The sequence below is a fragment of the Leptonotus elevatus genome, chromosome 4 (assembly GCF_054856555.1).
Source record: "Leptonotus elevatus isolate MCC_2025b chromosome 4, RoL_Lele_1.0, whole genome shotgun sequence".
NCBI classification, from domain to species: domain Eukaryota; kingdom Metazoa; phylum Chordata; class Actinopteri; order Syngnathiformes; family Syngnathidae; genus Leptonotus; species Leptonotus elevatus.
Genome location: NC_141242.1, coordinates 18249364 through 18271166, shown reverse-complemented (window position 1 = coordinate 18271166; position 21803 = coordinate 18249364). Strand labels below are relative to the sequence as shown.

At 38.7% G+C, this 21803-nt stretch overlaps 1 protein-coding gene across 4 annotated transcripts; it reads right to left on the bottom strand.

The window, feature by feature from the left end:
- Positions 1-4248: 4248 nt before the first annotated feature.
- Positions 4249-15571, bottom strand: nap1l4a (nucleosome assembly protein 1-like 4a). 4 transcript variants are annotated; one of them, XM_086072729.1, is made up of 15 exons: positions 15389-15487; positions 14605-14640; positions 14378-14450; positions 12194-12338; positions 10558-10644; positions 10046-10180; positions 9899-9970; positions 9675-9814; positions 9019-9164; positions 7693-7715; positions 7461-7574; positions 7353-7376; positions 7041-7121; positions 5796-5819; positions 4249-5451 (listed from the first exon to the last, which is right to left on the bottom strand). In XM_086072729.1, the coding sequence occupies exons 1-14, from the start codon at positions 15417-15419 to the stop codon at positions 5814-5816; spliced, it is 1113 nt and encodes a 370-aa protein (XP_085928855.1). In that variant the 5' UTR covers positions 15420-15487; the 3' UTR covers positions 4249-5451; positions 5796-5813. The 4 variants fall into 4 exon arrangements, with proteins under 4 accessions (XP_085928855.1, XP_085928856.1, XP_085928853.1 ...); XM_086072730.1 differs by lacking the exon at positions 5796-5819 and having other exon boundaries at positions 15482-15571; XM_086072727.1 differs by lacking the exon at positions 5796-5819 and having other exon boundaries at positions 15389-15486.
- Positions 15572-21803: the final 6232 nt, after the last annotated feature.

Genomic DNA, 21803 nt, shown 5'->3' with positions numbered 1-21803 from the left:
GCATAATGTGTCCTCGTAATGGGACTTTTTCTTTGTCAAAATGGTAAGAGAGGAATGATAAACAATATAAAATAAGTAATAATATTTGAAAGATATTGTTGAGTTTTTGAAAAAAGAATATTAAATTAGTGTTTTATTTTTATTTTTTATTTTATTTTTTTTTTAGTGACTGAGCTAATAGTCTTTATATTTTAATGATTGATGATGATGGTTAATTTGTTAACTTTCCCTTTTCAGGACAAATGAAGAAAGAATAATGATAAAATAATGGCATTTTGTTTGAGCTATGTTGAGTTGATATAATTATGCCTATATCTGTATAGCTGTGGCTGGAAGTAAGATAGTTGAATAAGGAGTTATGAATGTTTTTGAAATTGACATGTTGATAATGATTTTTAATATTTGTTTTTTTTTTTCTCTGAGTGTGTCATTTCAGAAACTGATGTTTGAGTTCCAAGGCAGATGAGGGTTTGATGGCCTTCACTGATTACAAACTGCGAACGGGATGCGCCCCAGCTGCTGATACGTTGTATGGCTAGTAGCTATTTGAAGGGGTATTGAAAAAAAAAAAAAAGAAGAAAAAAAAAGAAAAAAAGAAATGAGGCTGTGTTTTTTACGAAACATTTTTGAGAAAGCAGGGAGTGAACTGTCTTGCTATGATCCCATATCCTCAGTCTGGCATTTTTAAAGCATTGTATCAACGAGTGTGCATTTTTTGATCAGGTGAGCTCTCAGAAAGACTGTGTGTCATCGGATCCACATTGCAGACAGCGTCTGAATGGATGTGGCAGAGATCAAAGGTCAAAAGCCGCAGAGCAACAGTCTTCTCGTCCTGTGCCTAAGAAAAACATGATGTTCAAATTCCTCAATGCCCAGTGACTGTGTATACGCCTCATTCTAGTGACTTCTCCCCTATGGCTGTTTTGCATCCAGAGGAAATCTAAATGCCTGCTCTGAACATTGCTGCCACAGCAGCCGCCATGCTGGCCAGGACTGAACATTGACAACAGCTGCCGTCCTGCCTTTTGCTGGGGGTCTGGACAAAGAAAGTTGGTGGTCGGAATGAGATGTGATCCATTCAGTAAAGTGCTGCACGGTGTATGCAAGGCATTTTTAATGTGTTGAGTGGGGAACTGTGATCTATAGCAAGATATTTCAGGAAATTGAAAACGACATATGTAAATTTGAAATGAGGGATTGAGAAAATTTATTTCAATCTATAGCCTACTAAATTTTTGCCTATATTTTTGGGATAATCAGTTTCTGAATTGGTACAATGGGAATTTTATTAATATGATATGATATATTTTTATTTTCCCCGTGAGGAACTTTTTTGGACTTCGTCCAGCTGCAGCTATAGTATAAAATAAATAATAGAATAAAATGAGTAGTAACAAGTAAAAGACTAACTAAGAGTTTGATGGCTAAGTTTGATTTTTTTTTAACAGCACTGTGATTTATAAATCCCAGAAATATTTTGTGTGCTGTGTTTTTTATGAGCCCCGCTAATATGTGAAAGATTAGCAGTTTGAAGATGATTTTTAGTTCGATTAAATCTAGGAAATGGTAGATATTTGTGAATTTTGTGTGACTTTATCCTCAGCCCCACTAATCTGTAAACGAGGTGAGGTTGATTGGCAGTTTAAATAATTTTCGGGACTCTAGGAGAATTAGAGTAATATGGTTACCTCTATTTTTTATGGTCCCAAAGTCATCATATATTAGTGTCTTAAGTTGTATTTGCTTATGCTCAGTTTTATAGTGTTTTGTAGCTCTTTTGTTTATCTCATAGCCTGATTTAGAGGGTTGAGTTATTTATGACGTTTTTTGAGTTATGAGGTTTTTATTTTGTCCTCCCTTTATCTTGACATGTTTGAAAAAATCAGTGGATCTTTGTCAAATGAGGGAGTTTATGTTTAAGAATTTAACCAATGTAGACGAGTTAAAAAATTAAAATCAAACTTAAAAACGAAATTAAAAAGGTTGTGGGGTATCGGCCTACACTCCAATTGACAGGATGAGTTTGAAAGTGATAATCCACAGTTTGAAAATGAAGAAATCTACCAGAGGAAATCGATCGCAAAGTAAGTCTGAAGCAAGCAAGGACAATAATGCATATTCGCCGAATGAAGGTAATTATATTATATTATATCTTTTATCTCAGAATCACATTTGAAAAATGTAATGTTTGGAGCCCAGTGTTTGCAAAAGAGTATAGATAATATGAATATATGTGAGTTTTTCCCAGCATGCCAGGATTCGGCCGGTCATGGGATTCTGGGAAGAGAATAAGAGATATGAAAGGCACAGTTATGCAAATTTAGAACAAATTTAGTCATGGTAAAAAATTACCTATTATTGAACAAAACCTATTTGAAAGATAAATATTTATAAGCTCTGTCTTATATTAATGAATGAGCGAATGTCATTCAACTCAATCAAGGGCTGGGCTCTATTTTAATGTCACAAAAATAGATCTTTTCCTGTTCCAACAGCACAGGACCTACGGATCTTAACCAAATAACATTTATTAATCCCAACTAACAAAAACTATCAGGGTTTTTTCCTCCAAATAAAATTTATGTGAGTTTATGAGAAACTAAAAATGAAAAGTTTCTGCACTCAGGAGAACGGCCCCAGGGGGTTGGTGAGGAAATCTTGTGCAGTTCTCTGCACAGAGAAAATTCCACATCTGGTCTACAAGGCTTCCGGAGACGTGCCAGGCTCGGCTATCTCATCAACTGATGATCATCAATCTTATCACCTCCGACCTGGAGCCACGTCAGCTGACCCAGTGATCGTTCTGGAGCGGCCGTTTCGACATCATTCGACACCGTTTGAGGACATCAGTCAACGGATCAAGTCAAGTGCCTTTTCTTGGGCAATCATTCAAAGAGTCACATTTTTCGGGCAGAATAATCCCGTGACAAATCGAAGAATTTGGGTAGTCTACCCCAAATTCTTAAAGAAGAGACGAACTATTGCGACACTCTTTTCATTAAAAAAAGACCTTCAAAGAACTTCATCACAAGATGGCTTCAAAGAATACATATTCGTCTGCCGATATATTGCGATACTTTTTAATGAACAACATTTTATGTTAAGCCTCACATATGCTATGCTTATTCCACTAAAAATCTTTTAAATGTATCAAATTGTTTTTTAATGTCATATGATTGCTAAACTACCTCCTCTTCTGCTAAAGGGATGTTTTAAGGATAATTATTTTTACCACACAACCATTGAAAAAAAAATGTTTTAATGTGTTGAGCTCTCAAGAGCTCAAATGAGGGAATGATGAGTTATTAACATTGTTTTTTAGTTTTAAATTATATTTTAGCCGTTTTAGATTTAGTTAACTCAGTATGGCTAAATGAATAGCATTTTTATGTGTCTCACACTCCTGAGAAAATAAGGGAGTGTATGGGTCTGGTATCTGTCTCTTCCGAAGGAGACGGGCCGATGTGTGATTGTTTTTCTCTAATCTGATTTATAGCTATGGGAACTTGCAGAAGGGAGGAGAGAGGGATTTTCTTGTATTCATTCAGTTGTAACCAGGTGTGTTGTGGGCTGACCTTTTTATGAACCCTCTTTGTGAATAAATAACGATGTGGGCTGGAGAGAGGGGAACACATTTGAACGGAGCACTGCTTGGGTGACTTCATTTGTGCGACCAGAAGCTTCTGGTAATTAATACCTTTGCAAAGGAACTTCTTCAACAGAATCTCACCATTCAGTTAATTGAACACGCAAAGAGTACAATACTTAATATTGTCTACTCTAACAGGATGTCAACATTTTTTGATCCACGGTACGCGCTCATCCCCCTTTTTCCAATCAGTTAATTACTTGCATAATTTAAAATGGAAAAAAAATGAACCCAATATTTTGACATGACCAAATATTCTAAATGTAATACGCAAACATTTATTAAATGCTTTACTTTAATGCACATAATTGTGTTTGTTTAAACAACCTGTGCAACCTTAAATGTAGCCATCTGCTGTCACGCTAAAGATCATCATCTATTGTCAAAGTGTATATTAATTATATTAATCTGCGTTAATTTATTATTGCGATAATTTTTTGTGATTGATCAATCAGTTAATGCGTTGACAGCACTAATTTCATAAGTGTATCAAACAGGTCTGGTAGCCCTTCCCAATTATTAGCTAACACGAACAAGAACATCACGTGAGCAGAACTAGAATTGGACATAAGCAGCTAGTGATCTCCACATATCCACACTTTTCATTGATGCACAACTTTAATAGAATATCTTAACTCTGTACAAATTGAAGAGAATAAGCCAAGTTAACAAGTTAAGGCCATTTGTTAGCACAGGATCCCGTGTAATACATTTGAGGACGACAACCACAGCTCAGATGCAAGTGACCAGCTCAATACAATCGAGAGGAGAGGGCGATTGGTTTACTGCTTCTGATGACCTGCCAACAGCGGCATCCAAACCAAATTCCATCTAAAGGGCAGTACAAAATATATTGGCAACAATTCATTCAAATACAAACCCATATACAACGAAACATATTTGAGCAACTTTAAATGTTAATTACAATGTATAAGTGGGGAAACAATTGAGAACATTCAATTTGGCTTGTTAGTAGCAACCTGCATGCTGTCAGATAATTCTAAAGGTCGGACAGAGGTGGCTTCTGTCAGACATTGTGCGCTGAGATACTGACCGGACTGATCGTGACCAGATGCAGAAACGGATTTACTAGGACGCAGCAAGTGGTGTCCATTCAAGTGCTCACATCTTAAATGCTCGTTTGAATTGGCATCGCGTCAAAACACTATCCCACAACGATTAAAGGTTCAAAATTGGAACATGGCAGTTTAATAAGCCTCCACAATTGGGGCTTCCTGAAATGCATCACTACACTGCTGCATGACACCAGAATAAATATTTCCACGACAACAAAAGTAAATTAGTTATACACTGTAACAAGAACAAAAAAAAGCCCAGCCAAAGTAACTTTCCTCAGCAGTTTTCCTGGTGAACTAACGAACTGTTTAAAAAAAACTAACAAAAAAAAAAACCCTGAGTAACAGATCTGCAACAAATTAATTTTGGAGTCTTTTACGTTCCATTTTTCTTTATGAGGTGCTGAATTTTCTGGCAGTAATGCACTAAACTCCAACTTAACAAAAGATGGCGATTGAGCGAGAGGGAAAACAAGGGCGACGTGGGCAAGAGAAAAGCAAAAAACAAAAAAACAAACAAAAAGTCATGCACATAACAAAAACAGTTTGGTTTGTATCAATTGCGTTTGGATGAAAGTTCATAGAGTGTGGATTTTTTTTTGGGGGGGGGCTGCAAGAGGAGGACTTGCTAATTGGCTGAATTGAAGTATGATGGCAGGTCTCCTTGTCCGCTGGTCACCGTGGTTACTGCTGCTTGCATTCTGCAGGCTGGGTGGGTGCCGTTTTCTGTGTGACATAAAAATGACACTCAGACAAGGGGGGGCAGGCATTTGGCTAAAAGGAGACAATGGCTGACAGCGAGAAGAAGCTAACAGGAAATGTGGCTAGTTTAAACCTGGTTTGGTGTAGCATGAAGGGATTGGGGGGGGGGGGTATAGCCTTACTGCAGAGAGCAAAAAAAGAGGAGCGAGACACCCAGGATGTGAGTTGCGGTTCACCGAAAGACAACCCTTGATTACAGCAAAACAGAACCCAAAGAAGCGAGCGCAAAGGGCTGAAGAGCCATAAAGGCAAGACTGGATGGAGAAAGCAGTTTGGGGGCGGGTGGTCATCCTTTAGTTCCTCCTTACCTAGAAATGTATGATTGATTAGGCCTGTGGTGGGAGGAGAGACATGTGTCATGCACGTGTTCAACAATCACACTCACTTTCATAATCAATCCCATTAGAAATGAGGTGCAAGCTCAGCAATGAAACGACAAAAGTACTTCTGAGAATAATTTAATTGGTGACAATGTTGATTAATTCTGTGCCAATTCACACAACGACTGCGATTTAAAGGCACTTTGGCAGATGATGCAAGCAAAAACACCCCATGAACAAAAGCAACACTGAAAATAATCAATTCAGAGTGAGGGTGTCATCTACCACGGCGTATTAGGGCCAAAGACGCCTCACTTTGCGAAGGTCCACACCCTGAGGATCAAGAATTTAAGTTAATTTGTTAAAATAAATATTTACCTTTCCAGAATTATTATTTACACATTTCATTATTATTATTTTGTACAGGTTGATGTGTCGAATCTTCTGCTCTCCGTCATTCACTTGCATTTACCTAAAGTATGCTAGCTTCTGATAGGTTAGTGTTAGTCAGCTGACAGGGGATCAGGAAGTGTTGTCGCTCTAGCTGCCGTGTATGACGAGCAAAGTTTAAACTGAGAATGAATCAGTCGACATCCTGCCTTTTTATTTTATAAACATTGTGTACCATTAACCACCAACGAATCCTCACATTTGACTATATCCACGCTACATGTATTTCTCTTAAGTTTCTGTGTGTCATAAATCTGCCACTTTATACAGTTCCACTTCATCTGACCATTAGCGTGGATTTTAAAGAAAGGGCCAAAACATGCCCTGTAAAAATTTAACGGCACTAAAAAAATTGCCACCATAGGGTGCTAGAACTGCATAAATGGAAATCAACCGGACTTTTTTTTTTTTTTAGCAGATGTTTTTTTTAGCAGATATGCTGCTTTTAATATGACGGCGACGTTATCGTTACATCCCTATTCTCCAACACAGCTGATATGATTAGGTCATCAGCAAGCTCTGCATAAGCCTGATAACCATCCTGTTAATTGGAAATCAGCTGCGTTGGGAGCAGGGAAACATCCAAAACCTTGCTTTTTAACGGTGCCCACCACTGGTCTAAAGCAAGTTGCAAAATTGCCACCCCCTTGAGATGGATAAAAACGTGGATTTTTACAAATATAATCTTTATCAGAATGCAGTGTTAAGTCGCAGATACCGTATTATTGTAAAAACATTTTTTTTTTTTTTACTCGACTTCTTTAAAACAAGAAATGCTCATACCCTTGGGTTAAAGTCTCCATCGTCGTCGTCATCATCATCGTCGTCGTCATCATCATCATCATCACCGTCATCATCTCCCTCCTTATATACATAAAGAAAGTTACAAAAAGTACTCAAACAAGGATATCTGCAGAAATAATGCAGTATAGCAGTGGAAGCAAAATATTAAGACACCTCTTGCAGTAGTTTGAAAACCACAATAATCAAGTTTTTTTTTTAATAAACATCTTTGTAAAAGCTACATTTAAATACAACTTTGATTGGATGTCAGATTGTGCAGCAAATTTGACTGAGTAAAGAAAAATGACAAACCTCATCGCCTTCTTCCTCATCAAACTGTTGAAAAAAAGAAAAAAACAAAATCAACAATTACACACCAGCTCATATTTCCTCTACAAAACATCACATCTTCAGACTTACACTCTCGTCGTCTTCCATTGCCTCTCCAGTGAAATACAGCACAGCTCGAGGAATAATTCTCTCACGGATGAAATGACCAATCTCAAAGTCAAAAGCTAGCTCAGAGTCTTCATCCTAGGTGAGAAAAAAAGGAAATCAAAACAAACAGTGGCCGTTCGATAGCGCAATTCTGGTTATAGTCTGACGGCTGCCATACAATGTAACTGCTGAGAGAATTATAACCTCAACTCACCATTTCACCATCATCTGGGGTAGCTGTGGAAAAAAATAAACATTTATTTACAATCATTTTTTAATCACCATCAAAGAAGTTACAGTGGCTTTCAAATGGAATTGCTAGCGTAGATAACTAGTGCACAAATATGAACGAAAATTACAAATACTTAAATAAAAAATAAAAAATGTCTTTAGCAGCTTCCATAGTTCTAAATGCATCTCCACTGATGTGCAGTAGGTCCACAAACAACACGGCTGTGCACTTCCCCTGTAGTTGACTCAAGTTAATGCGGCGGGGGGGCGCAGATATGTGATTTGTCCATCCATCCAGCCCAAGCATACCAGCACTAAATTGGAATTGGGCAATGTAAAGACAGCCTTAGAACTAGGGATGAAACGATTCACTCAAGCCCGATTCAATTCGATTTTTAGTTCCCAATTTGATTAGTTTAATTATTTTTTTGTTTTGTTACAAAATGATTCATTTGACAACCAAATGATGTTTTTATTTTAGCATCTACATTTTGTCCATGTTACAAACATTAACTTTTTGTAACATTATATTTATATATATATATATAAAAAAAAAAAAAAACCTTGAAAACGATCTAATAATTTTGACTGCTTAACTACATTCTTGTCTTATCAGTGCTTTGTAGTTCAGGTTAATATTCTGTCCTCGGAACACGTTCTCATCTTACATACTTTTAAATGCTTAATTTATTTATTAATTAATTTTAAAAATCGTGATATTCTATTTTTGTAAGATCACCCACCCCTAGGTTTAACCAAACAGATGTCTGGTCAGTCTCTAGAGGCAGAACATGCCCAAACATGTCTGATACACAGAAAATTCTCAAACCGGGAATCCCCACAGAACAATAGGACAGTTCATTATGTAGAAATATGACTATTATTCAAATCTGGCCCTGCCCTTAGGTTGACTATATACAAAATTTAGACACACTCTGCAGTAATTTGCTCCTATTTTATTTATTTATTTAAGATCTATAAGACTGAAAGGGGACAAGCAGTTGCACCGGTGTCTGCAAACACAGCTGACATGTACTGTCGAGTTCAACGTCTACCCAGACGTGGCCCAGTTTAAATAGCTTTAAAATGTGGCGACCTCTGGTGTTGAATTTAGCTTAAAGCAGTGAGATGCTCGCGGGCAAGTGTGGACATGTCAAATGTTAGCTCCTCCCCTCAGAGTTTGGATATGCTGGAATAGAAACCAGCTGCCAAACTTGTAGCATTAAGAATTGAGAAATACTGCAAGGCATTCATTTGAGTAATATACAAAGAAGTGGCAAATGAGCCTACACGCCAACTTTGCACTCACCTTTGTCAGGGTTGAAGAAGTTGAAAAAGGAGGGGTTGGGAACCTGCTTGGTGACTGTGCGGAAAGTGCCACGGCCTTTGTGCTTCTGCTTTTTCTTGACCATTTTCATGGTCACATCCTTCCCCTTGTGCCAATCTATCACACAGCTATAGGGAGAATGAAGACCAAGGTCATTGATTAATTGCTTAATAACGTAGGCAACCACATTGTATCCCACTGTGTCTAGAATATACAGTATGTGCCAGCAAAGTAAAAAAAGTGATTATTTTTCTTCTTACACGTGCCGGACCACAACTACATGACAACCTGCACAAGATAATTAAAGCCTCATTGGAAAGCATGCCTCAACTAAAGCCATGACGGAGAACTTAAATCCTTACGTTGTTTAAAAAAAAAAAAAAAAAAAAAAAAAAGACTGTCCATTTGTTCTCATGGAAACACCATGACGGCACTTTTTTTTTTCCTTTGTGGTTTTTGTTTACTTTCGGTTGGCAAACTGATTTAGGCGCATTACTGCCACCTGGTTTGTAGTGCAGATGCTGCCTGCAATGAACTTGCCTATTTGTTGTCCGAGTGTATGCACCAATAAAGATGATTACCACCTACCCGTGACATTTGAGCAATATAGAGTCTGAAGGACAATCGAAGGAACCTACCCGTTACAGTCGACGATCTCTGGGCCCTCAAACGAGAAAGGCTCTGAAGCATCAGGTTCAGACTTCATTTTGTAGACTTTAGTGAGAACAGCATTGGTAAAAAAGCTGTTGGGCTCAAAGTGGAACTCCAGTGTGAAACTCTGAAAGACCAAAAGAAGATTAGAATCATGTTTTCTATCATATTTAGGAGTGATCTTTTTACTTCAATATACATCAATACTGACCATGGGTTGTCCTGGTTCGGAAAACTTAACTTGAATATCTTTCAGGTGCTTGAGGATGGGCTCGTCGTGTTCCTGGCAGAAGGTTAACACAAAAGGTTAAGAAAAGTGCCGTGAGATATTGGCAAGCAGATAAAGAGTGAAATGTACTTTGATCATGTCAGTGAGCATGTCTGCATTCCTGAATATGGTGAGCCAGAAGTCCGGGATGCCTTTTGGGTCTTCCACTGGTGCAGCATCTTCCTTCTTAGAAGAGTCGATAGCAACTTTTTTCTTGATCTGCTCCTGCAACAGCAGGACAGACACGGTCACAATCAAAAATCTGAGCTTGGTCTCCTAAACAGTGAAGGCAAATTTTGCACTATATAAAGGCTCTATTTTACAGTCAGAACTTCAGAAAATAATAAAGCCACATTGTCACAGATATTTGGATGGCAACAATGAGTAGGCGCCACCCCCAGTCATCGTGCTAAGGGAAGCCACACACATTTGCACGAAGCAGAACTCTATTCCTTGACCCCAAAACAGCACCGTTTTAATGACATGTATCTTTTAAGTGCGTTCTTTATCTTCAGCCTGTCAGATGCATTTTATTAAGACACCTGGAAACTCTTGGATTGTTGGGGTTGTGTTCTTTAAAAGAGACTGAAAGCGCTACTTACAGATAGGTCCTCCTCCTCGTCTTTGTCACTGTTCCACTCACACTCAGCATCCGTGGGTTCCACTGCGCCTGTGATAACTTCTCTTCGCTGTGACACACACAAGCAGAATTGACAATGACTATTATTGACAATTCAAGACAAAGAGGCAAAATGCTATCAGGCATGGGTCACAAAGACTACGTTTACATGGACACGTTTATTCGGATTAAAAGCCTGATCGGAATGAAAATGCTTTTGTACACGCCACATTCGGAACATTCTGACCCGATCAAGCACCTTCCGATCAAGCTTGAACGAGAGGGGTGGTTTATGTCGATTGATAATCCGATCAACGCACATGAAAACAGTTTAACCCATTAAGGCCGGCAGCGCGTTTCTAGCGTTAAAGCCGGGAGTGCTCTTCTTCCTTCAAATCCAGTCGACAGTGGCATTGTTAAGAAATATGTTTGCAGACGATGAGAATGTTGAACATTTCAACGGCTTTGTAACGGAATGGATGACGAATAATTACCACTCGATTCCTCGAGGTTATTACAACTATCTGCTCCAGTGTTGAAGTTAAATATATCTGCAGATGCGACATTTGTTTGTGGATTTTTTGCTTTTTAATATTGCAGGTTTATAATAATAAATTTATGTCTGTGCGAACGCCACAGGTGTAAACTCTGAAATAAGCCTTAATAGGTTAATTGGAATGGCAAGGCTGCGTCCGGTATGTGCATGTTGTCTTGATGCAATTGAGTCATGACGAAGCCGTTTCTGCCCATTATAATGACGGCGTCTTGACAAGTTAATCTGTGAAGGGAGAACTAGTTTTATAAAGTACTTGGAAGTTGTTTTTAATCAAGGTCTTGCTTCAATAAAAGCGTTAAAACTATCACAGCTACTGCGCTAAATGACAAACTAAAATTGATAAATCGTGTGATCAATGTCAATGCGCGTTTCACGGCTGCCGCAGAATCATCTGATATAACGCAGCGGAACATGTCAAAGGCAGATCAGAATGGATCATATTACATGTAAACCGGTCTTCAATAAGATCTCAATCAGAATGACAAAAAAAAAAGTCTCCATGTAAACATGGTCAATAAGACTATGACTACAGGGACCAAGCTCACCGTTGCCGGCCCGACAGGACCAAAACAAATTCCAAAAATAAATGCAATGAATTCAATACATTCTTGCTTTTTTTTTTTAACTTATTAAATATTTTGAATTTTATCATATTATATCATGATTACACAGGGCTAGTGCCAGTTTGGGGTAACCACCCAAAAGGCTTAATCTAGGACACCTGCCCTTTACATAAGCAAAGTGCCGCATGCACAGATGCAGGCAAACTAACTGCCAATCATGAGCGCAACTGAGATTGGATTGGTTCTTGTCACTAGCTCTGGAAATAGCCTTGACTGACAAAACAGCTGGCTACTCGTTGTGCTAGTATATAATGTAGCACCAAGGATGTGGTCGAACTGTTTTCAGGTTGGACCAGAGGCATCTAGTGCCACTTTAGTGCCTACAAGACCATGAGTACGCCTGTGTGACTGGTAAAACAATAGAACATAATTTTTGCATTATTGCATTTATTTTGTGGGTCCTGTGAAAAGGTGTTCCATCAGAAAAGCTTGAAGAGTACCTTGTCATAAAGCGGCTGATAGAGGGCAGCATACTTCCCCTCCAGTTCATGGACTTCCTCGTAAAACTTGGCTTCGATGTTGCCACACTGCACCTGAAGCCTTTTCAAGGCATGCACTCGCCTCTTCACCGCTTTGGGCAGTATGCTATGGTACAAGGTACACCAAAGGAAGCTTTCATGAGACACCAATGTGAATTTGTCGTTCATTCAAAAACAAAAAAAATTCTGGCTGTAAAACAGAATGCATGATTGGTAACAGCCTGATTAGCGCTGGGCAATAAATCAAATTTGATTAATTGTCGAAATTTTGCTAAATCGGGAAATTGAGGTATATAAATAAATATATTATTGTCTCCATGTGGATTACTAAAAGCTATCGTTCTAAAGTTCTGTTATATCCAATTGCGAGTTGTAATTTTGCAGTGGCAGAATGGGTGCTTTTCAAGACACACGTGTACGTTACCAACTACTTAATTGTGGCATTTAAGCAAGTTATGCATAAGTTATTACTACTTTTTTTTGCACAAGCTATGAATGTTAAGTTGACTTTAAAACATATTTAAATTCAGTATAAATAAGTTTGTTGGGTTTATTAGCTCCATTAAAATTGTGGTCATCCAGAATGACTTATTTTTTTGTCCATATCACCCAGCCCTATTATCCTGATAAATCATGTTATATATTCAGATTATTTTTTCTCCTAGCAGGGCTGGATTTCAACAGATGTTGAATATATGCGGAGTATGGTGTCCAATGTATTTTGAAATGCAATGTTATAAAAAGCACTGCTATGATTTTCTTGATTGTCTTCCAATCAGTTTACCTGTCAGGGCAAGTTGTATCTGTCTTTTGTAAAGTATCTGGGACATGTCAAGGCAAACTTGTTTAGAACATATTTTATTCCTCTGTATACTGCTCTCTTGTGAATAAATGTGGCAAAAAAACATCTAGCAAAATTAATCTTAAGGGTGCCTAAGCCTAGATATCAATTTTATTTCTTACTAAGCTAAAGTGGTGTGTAGTTCAAGTAAACGGTTTTGTAGCGCGTAGGTTAATACGTTTCATTCCCTGTCAAACAATCTGATGTATAGATTCATGAATGTTTCTCAGAATTCTACCATTGGGCTGCTGCCTACGTACTGCTGGTTTTAGTGCTGTGAGATATCAGTCACCTAATATGGACTGGACACTGGTATTTTTGCCTTTTAATTTGGGTTTTTTTGTGTTTTCTAATGGACCATAAATCTGTGTCAAGAAAGCTGATTGACTTCTAGTTATTACTTTTTAAGTAGTGTTGAACCATCTTAAAATATTGTGCCCCCACTGATAGTATAGTTTGTAAAAACAAGACAAGGACAGGCAAAATCCCCTCACACCCTTTTTCCAGCTTCTTCAGTTTTTGTGTTGCTTGTATCATTCATAAGCATTACCATAGCGACCTAGCCATATTAAAGTGTTGTTGTTGCCCTTGTTATGGTGCTGCTAGTACAGGTACATAAAAATACATAGTGGATTTGTGTTTGTTGTTGTAGCCTTTAATTAATCAGCGGCTGAACACGCAAGCACCTGGTCCGCGAAAGTTGTGGACTTGGACAAACTTGGTTCGAGGTGGATAAAAAGGTTAGGGACCACTGCCCTAGTTGACACAAAATTCCACTGGCACTTTGCAAATGTTTGTTTTCTCTCTCTCCAATTTTGCACATCCTTGTGTGACAGTATTCCTGTATTGATATTAAGAGTTTCAACTCACTATATATTTGTGTAACATTGTTCAGTATTATTCCACAGAACTAGAAGGGCTCAAGGACTTTCTGAATCATTGCACATTCAAAGTTGTATCACAATAATTGTGCTACGGTCATTTAAAATTGTGCAATAATTATCTGCACAACTGTCACTGCGTTCTAACGACCGCAGTTCACTTTTTTTCGCATTATGACTCCGCATTATTTTCACAGCTATCATTGCATGAAGACTCTTTGTACTTGTGTGTCATGTCTTTGTTCGTTAATAGTGACTTGTTACTGCAATATTCGTGTAGCTGATACTAGTGGAGCCAAATTCATTGTGTGATTTTACATACTTTAATAAAGATGATTCTGGTTCTAAACAAAATCATGACCTGACCACTAGTCACTGTGTACTTTAAGTCTTTCATAGAACCTATAATGCAACTCAACCAACCTTTCCCCTGCATGCAAGGTAACAGGTTTCTCAGTCTGCCTGGCAGGATTCTGCAATCCTGGATCCCCTTTGCCTGCAAAAATGTGTACAAAAGAGGTATGATTCATGAGGTCATTCAAACTAGTTCAATTGAGCATTAAGACAAGCTTAAACTTAAGACAACGAAATAACTTCAAAAGTAATGTTTCAGCAGGGAGTTAAATTCAAACTGAAGAAGTTGCATTTACCTTTATGGACCTCCATTACAGAGTTGCTGCGCCTTCCTGTGATTTAAAAAAAAAGGTCAATCAAACAACAGTAGCAACTTCAGTTTTTCTTTCCGCACGGGACTACTCATGTATATCACAGAAACGCGACAGTGAAACATTGCCTTACGTCGCTTACTTCAACATGTGCCACAAAGAAAATAACGTTATTACAAAGCGGCACACGCATTTGTAAAGAGCCCAGGTGTGACGGTAACAGGGTGGCGAACAAGCGCGGCCCGATGACGCACTGACACGCTACTGGCAGCTGGGCTAGCATACGACGAACAAAGTTAGCGTCTGCTCGCGACTGAAAGCGCTCTCGCCGCCGACTGACAGTCATACAGTGGCATCAAACACAGAATGTTCGTGATTTCCAACCGTCTAAGCTTGGATTCATGGCAAACTCTACTGAACAAATAAGAACGAGTGGCGTCGCACGCTTGGCAGGAGCTAAAGAGCTAGCTGACATGCAAGAAAGTATATTACGAGGCAAAGGCAAAGTGTTGTGACCAGTCACTAAGCTGAGAGTAGAAACAATATTGTGTAACAGTCGCTGTCCAATTGATCAACTTCGCGTATGGTCGTTAACGGTAAAAGGGTGACTTCATCACGTAACGGTGCCCTTGTGTTAACAAACTCAACAGTCCATTAAACATACAGCTGTTAGCTCCTTGCTAGCAGAGCTGGCAAGCTAGTCTTTGCTGGCTATTGTTAGCACTGCAGTTGCTAAAAGTAGAGGCAAAGTAACTTTGAAGCAGTTCACCTGAAGTCATTTTTAACAGAATGCTCGCCATATTTAATTAACTGCTCATTACGATTACTTAGCAGTTAGCACCGATTAAAGAGAACGTTTTACCTGTGACGTTAGGCGATCAAGTCGCAGGCTCACGCGTCTTCGATTCTTCTTTGGTGTGACAGTGACACAATTGATATTTCAGCTAAGTACTACTGCCCCCTACCGATACAATATAATAATATTACTTTGGTGACACTCGACCCTCAAAAACATTACATTGAGGATAATCCACACATTCATGAATCACGACGTAATTTAAAAGCAAGTAAAAGTAATGAACGTTTCATCGAAGCTGTTTATTCATCAAATAACTGTCTTTTGTTTCGAAAAAGTTTAGCAATTCAATTTACAACTTGATTTTGAAAAAATTTGCAATAATTGCGAGTGGAAGCAAACACAATCTAATTAAGGAATAAATAAACCTCAAAACATAAACCATCCATGTCTCCCTTCACCAGGGATCATTGATTAAAAAAACAAAACTAAAGCAGATAGTGGCCTCGGCCCACTGCCTATCTTTAATTGGTTTGACATTAATTTAAACTGTTAGAGATACCACAAACAACCAAAAATCAGAGAAGCAATAGTTCAAACCGTTTTCTAAACCTGTGTTGGTGGTTTTAATCAGTTTTTGTGTTTCAATTCAACAAAACACTAGACCAAATGTAAAACGTTGCGGACACACGTTCTGTATTTTTGGTGTGCGGGGTTAAATGGCCGCCAGAGGGCTTCATAGTTCCCAAATAGTGACATTCTACAGTGAATTGACTTTTCCACTGCATGATAAAATGTTGATTGTCATTGCAGGCGTGTCTTTCAATAGGCCTACAGTGTATTGTCAATATTATAATTGATTACCTTATATTTTTTCTCTCCATTGATTAGTGACTACATATGTTCTTGCTTATTGTTTTGTCAAGAACCATTAGGCCACTGGACACCAATATTATTTTATTTATCTTGCCAATTAAAGTACAAGTGTTGGTGAATTAGGGAGTGAGGAAAAATGTACTACTATTCAAATGTTTGCCAGATTATATCATTTATAAATAAATAAAAAATAAAGAAATCCAAAACAAAGACATTGATGGTATGTGACAAATAGAATTCCAAGTGAGAAGTGTCATGTATGCACAGTAAGTGGCCATATAGCTTGGAGTTACTTTCTGTCAACATGCACAACAAACCTATATGCTTTTCTTTGTTCTTCCTTGTAAATTACAAGCCAAATTAACAAATCTGCAGCCTCTTTACACATTGCTCATTTGTGAATAGAATACTGACTTTACAATGTTCAGTGACTCTTAAGACACAAAAACAACATTCATCAGTCAAGTTGTGGTCATCATTTTTTATGCAGTATGATCCATCATGTTTTTTTTTTTTTTTGGTAGAGGAAATATGCTCTTTACGGAAATAGCATATTCCATAAAAAGGCATAAAGTCACTAAAATCAGGCCCTCTTTCTGTTTGCTATCAACTGCTGCAACGTGCGCACACTTGAGAGGAAGTGACAGTACCGGGGTCCCTCAGGGTATGATTGTGGTGACCAGGCTTTGTGCCTGTCACAGTGTGACATTTACCAGAACAGATCTGTACTCACAGAAGAAATCAAATGTGATTGTAGCATTTGGGATCGAGCCACAGATGTAGACAAATGTACAGTAATAGCTAATTCTGGAAAACTGTATGATTGTGGTGCATTTATAAATAGAATTGGTCTAAAAGTGACAAGATAAATTTGCCCAAATGCACGCCAAGCCTTGAGACAGTAATACAGATTATTGGCCAGTCACATTAACAATATACAGACACAAAACTGAAACATAGAAAGTGAAGAACCTCGTACCTGTTGTGAAATGTGGAAGAAGCTTTATTGAAGGCACCGTGTTATTCAATAAGATAATAGCAACACCTGCAGCTCTTGTACAAAGCTGTACTTATAAGGCATTGGTCTTGGCGTGTACACCCAGATAACAACCCTTTTTTGTACCATGCCTCCTCCCTGAATGGGCTGAGACCCACACCTGGCTGTTTAGATGCAAAATACGCTGGTGCATTTCCAATTATGGAGGTTACAGCTCATGAATGCACTCACTTTAATTGTGTAAGGAGTGCAAACATTTGCTCTGCAAGACAAGATCTGGTCACAGGTTCATACATTTGGTCAGATTGGTTGATAGCCCCTTATCTAAAAAAAAAAAAATACAGATTAGGCAATACACAATAGAGGTTTTAAAAATGAGATGTCAAATGGATCATCCATCAATCAATTTTCTGCTTTTTCTGTGCAGTGCAGGAGATTGATGTATCCCACGATTGTCTAATTTAGCAGATATAAAAATATTTTTCATTTTTTACTCCAGACTGCTGTTTCCATTTCTTTTGTGATGTTGCCTTTGGAAAATGTAGCGAACAGTCTGCACCTGATTGTCTGTTGTTCTGTCATATAGATGTTCATGTGTTCCATCTTTGTAGCTTGGAAAAGTCAAGAGACAAGTTCCTTGTGTGTTTCTAGTTTTCTACATACTTGGCCAGTAAAGATGATTTTTATTCTGAAGTGGGCAGAAATGGCTGGTGAAATTAAACTGGCAGCGGTCAACCAGTCAGATCGCTGCACAGCCCCGTGACACAGAAATTTGGGAACTTTTGGAAGTGCTAGCAGGGACTAGAGGAACCTGTGGTTGTAACACATAGTGGTCCTCTATGATTCCCAGTCAGATCTGAAACCCTGATGAGGACAGCTGGCATAAAATATGTAATAATTGATATGTCAGGGCATCGGTAGTTCATATAAATATAGACCTCTTATCACCATGAGCGTATAGTCCACACGAAAGCCAGTTTCAATGTTTCCTCACAAGTTTGTTACCGTTTAGGCCGTTTGTCCACACGATGGCGCTGTTTCGGAGCTTGAAACCAATCACTTTTAAAACCGGGCTCTTTGGAAAGATTTCAAAACGCCTCCCGTACGCGTCGGTCTGGATACCATATGCAGGATACTCCTCCAGTGATGACGTAATGGTCGCAGCTCGATGACGACGCATGCGCCAATTCTCGCGTGACTGCGTGCGAACCGTCAGTCCGTCAACAACTATTGCAGATAGCCGTGTCGTAGTCATTTTGCGCAGCCTCCTTAGCTTTTATGCTTTTGCAGCAAAATAATTAGCTTCTTTATTCCCACATTCAACAAGTGGTGTTGTACTTCAATCACCTGCCATTGTCACTTCTCATGTGTTTGTCTTTTTCATGTTGTTTTGACGCGTAAAGCCATGTTTGTTGTGTAGATTGAAAAGAAAAAAAAACAGTTTGTCTTCTTCGCTGATTCTTCTTCTACGCTTTCCGTTAACTCCCTGTGGCTGCGCTACAGCGCCACTCCAGACTTGGCATATATATTACAGCCGTTAAACGTCCTCAGCGTCTTCTTTTGGACACACGCAAGTCTTGAAATGCTTCTGTGTGTACGAGATTTGTTTGAGGAACGAAGCCGGCTTTGCTTCAGCCTGGACACGGGCATTAAGACTTGCTAATATCAGGGTTGAGGAATCCAGGTCCAGAAAATAAAAAAGCTTGCCACAGATTGGCTTTAGCCACAGGTGCTTCTACTTAACTGGCAGGTAAACAAACTCATAGAAGCACCTGTTGAGGAGAAGCACCTGTGGCTAAAGTCAAACTGTTTCAGGGTTTGTAATCTCTCTCTCTCTCTCTCTCTGCATATTCAATATCTATCTAAATGTATCTGTGACACAAGTTATGACTTGGATGCAATTAGAATATGGTTTTCTTCAATATAGCGAGGCATTTGCAAGACACGTATTGTTATTCATTGTTAGCGCTCTCACTTAATTTGCAGAGATGACTTTGGATGCCCATCCGTAATATGAAAGCTTTGTTCAATGCAATCGATCCGTCAACATCAATCTCCCTTTTCCCAATGTTTTGACCGATGACTTGTTCATGCTTTTAATGCACAATAATTGTTGTTATGCAATATATTTTCCTAATGTGTTGTAATGGTTTGAACCTCTGTTTGTGATGTTCTGGAATAAAATTGGCTGTATTCAGAGTTAAAGTGCACATTGCATGATGTTGCACAAACACAAGCACCAACAAGAGATAAGAAAAAAGAGGTGGTGATAGCACGTGTCGGTTTCTGTAGCATCAGTGGCCCACCTCATTCCACTGGGGTATTGGTTTTTGTGAATGAAGTGGTCAAACTCCCAGATGGCACGGATGGTGTTATCGACGTGTCCAGAGGACAAGGCGGTGTTTACGAGATGTCCTGCCCTTGCATCCTCTGTTGTCCATTAAGCCTCTCTCTTCCTAACATATGGGTAATGGCCTATTTGTACACCATAATCAGAGACACACACGCATTCTCACTGACTGTCGAAAGCCATCAAAATAAGACACACAGCCACATTGACACAGCTGCAGTCATTATTCACAAGAAGAGGTCTCGGGTGCGGGGGTTGAAGGATGGCAAACGGAACTCCTGTCTCATCTGATGTAGCAGTGTCACAAAGCTCTAGATGCGTAACAAATTTAGCAGAATCATTGATCTGGCTTATGGCAGGCTGAGATCTGCTCTGTGCAATTTGAGTGCAATTTACTTACATCTGCAACAATAAGCAATTTTAATCATAACATTTTCATTTTGTATTCTTTGCCCACTGCAGCCTCTGTTCACTTCATATGACTTTGACATATGACATATGACAACCTTTTAGCTACCAATGATAACCACCAAAACAACTTTGAGTACATGCAGTCACACAAAATGGAGTGACTGAGTTGACAAAATGTAAAAGACCAAGGTTAGTAATTACCTGCAATTTTAGGATCATACTTTTGGCAGCAAAACAGTTTATTCATATTTTGACAGTTAAGGATTTTCAATAAAGGGCAAACTAACTTTCAGCCACCATGATTGTTAACATTAATGGTCTTCAAAAAACATATGAAAAGGAAATTCTGTATAAGTACTGGTCAAATTCTGTATAAGTACTGGTGATGCACTGGTTAATCAGGATTTGGATTAGACAATCGTTCCCCTTTCTGAAGGCACCTTTCTGATATCAAAATAACACAACTGTATCTGGACTGGTAGTGTTAATTTTATACGCCATTTTTAAATTTAGTCTCAGTTTTAGTCCAGTTTCAGTCACGCTTGTTAGTTTCTATCATAGTTGGTCAACCTTATCCTGTTTTTATTTAGTCAATTTTAGTCGACTATAAATCTAGCATTTTAGTCTTTATTTTAGTAATTTTATCAATCTAGTTTTAGTCAACAAAAATTGTCAACATTGTAGTCTAGTTTTAGTTAGGACAATCATTTTACCCTTGTATGTTTTTAAGACAGCAGATTATGTTAAACATTTTGGATCTAAAACTATTTCACATACATTTTTCTCTCATCTATTTGATGAGAAACAACTTCACACACAATTACAGGATATCAACAAGTGGCTACTATGGCTCCATGCTACGAGTTAGTAAATTAGCCTGCTAGCAATCGGATTAACATTATTCTTAAATTGTTAACATAGGCAAAAACTCGGACATGGAAGGAGTTTGGTGAGGCCATGGAAAACAACTTCCGGACGGCTTTGAGGAAATTCTGGTCCACCGTCCGGCATCTCAGGAGAGGACAGCCTGTAGACTCTGAGGTGGGCTCTCCTATCTCTGGGGTCGAAGTCACTGAGGTGGTTGGAAAGCTCCTCGGAGTCGAGCCGCTGCTCTTACGCATTGAGAGGAACCAGTTGAGGTGGCTCGGGCATCTGGACGCCTCCCTGGAGAGGTGTCCCGGGCATGTCCCACCGGCGGGAGGCCCAGAGGACGAGCCAGGACATGCTGGAGAGACTATGTGTCTTGGCTGGGATCCCGTCGGAGGAGCTGGTTGAAGTGGCTTGGGAGAGGTTAGCAGAGACAAGATTTTACGAAATCATATAATTTTCGTCTCGCTTTTGTTCATGAACTAAAATGTCCATAGATTTGAGTTCAGTTTTTATTAAGTGAAGTACATTTCCATCTCGTCTTCATTAGTCAATGAAAATTCATACTGATTAAGCACCAGTTATTGTTTATTAATGAGGGTTTTAGTCAAGTCTAGTCTAGTTTTAGTCCGGTGAAAAATGTGCATTGACGAAATTATTTTCGTTTAGTTTTCGTTGACGAAATTAACACTAGTATCTGGCTAACAGGCAGCTCTTTCCATTGATATTACAGTACACTAAGCCAATGTAAAAGGATGCAGGGCATGCATATTGTATGAGCTATATCTAAAACATACATATTATGTTAATTGAAGACGCTAAATAGATAATCATAATCTATGTAATTTCATGATAAGGTGAAGAATGTAAAATGAATGAGATGTAAG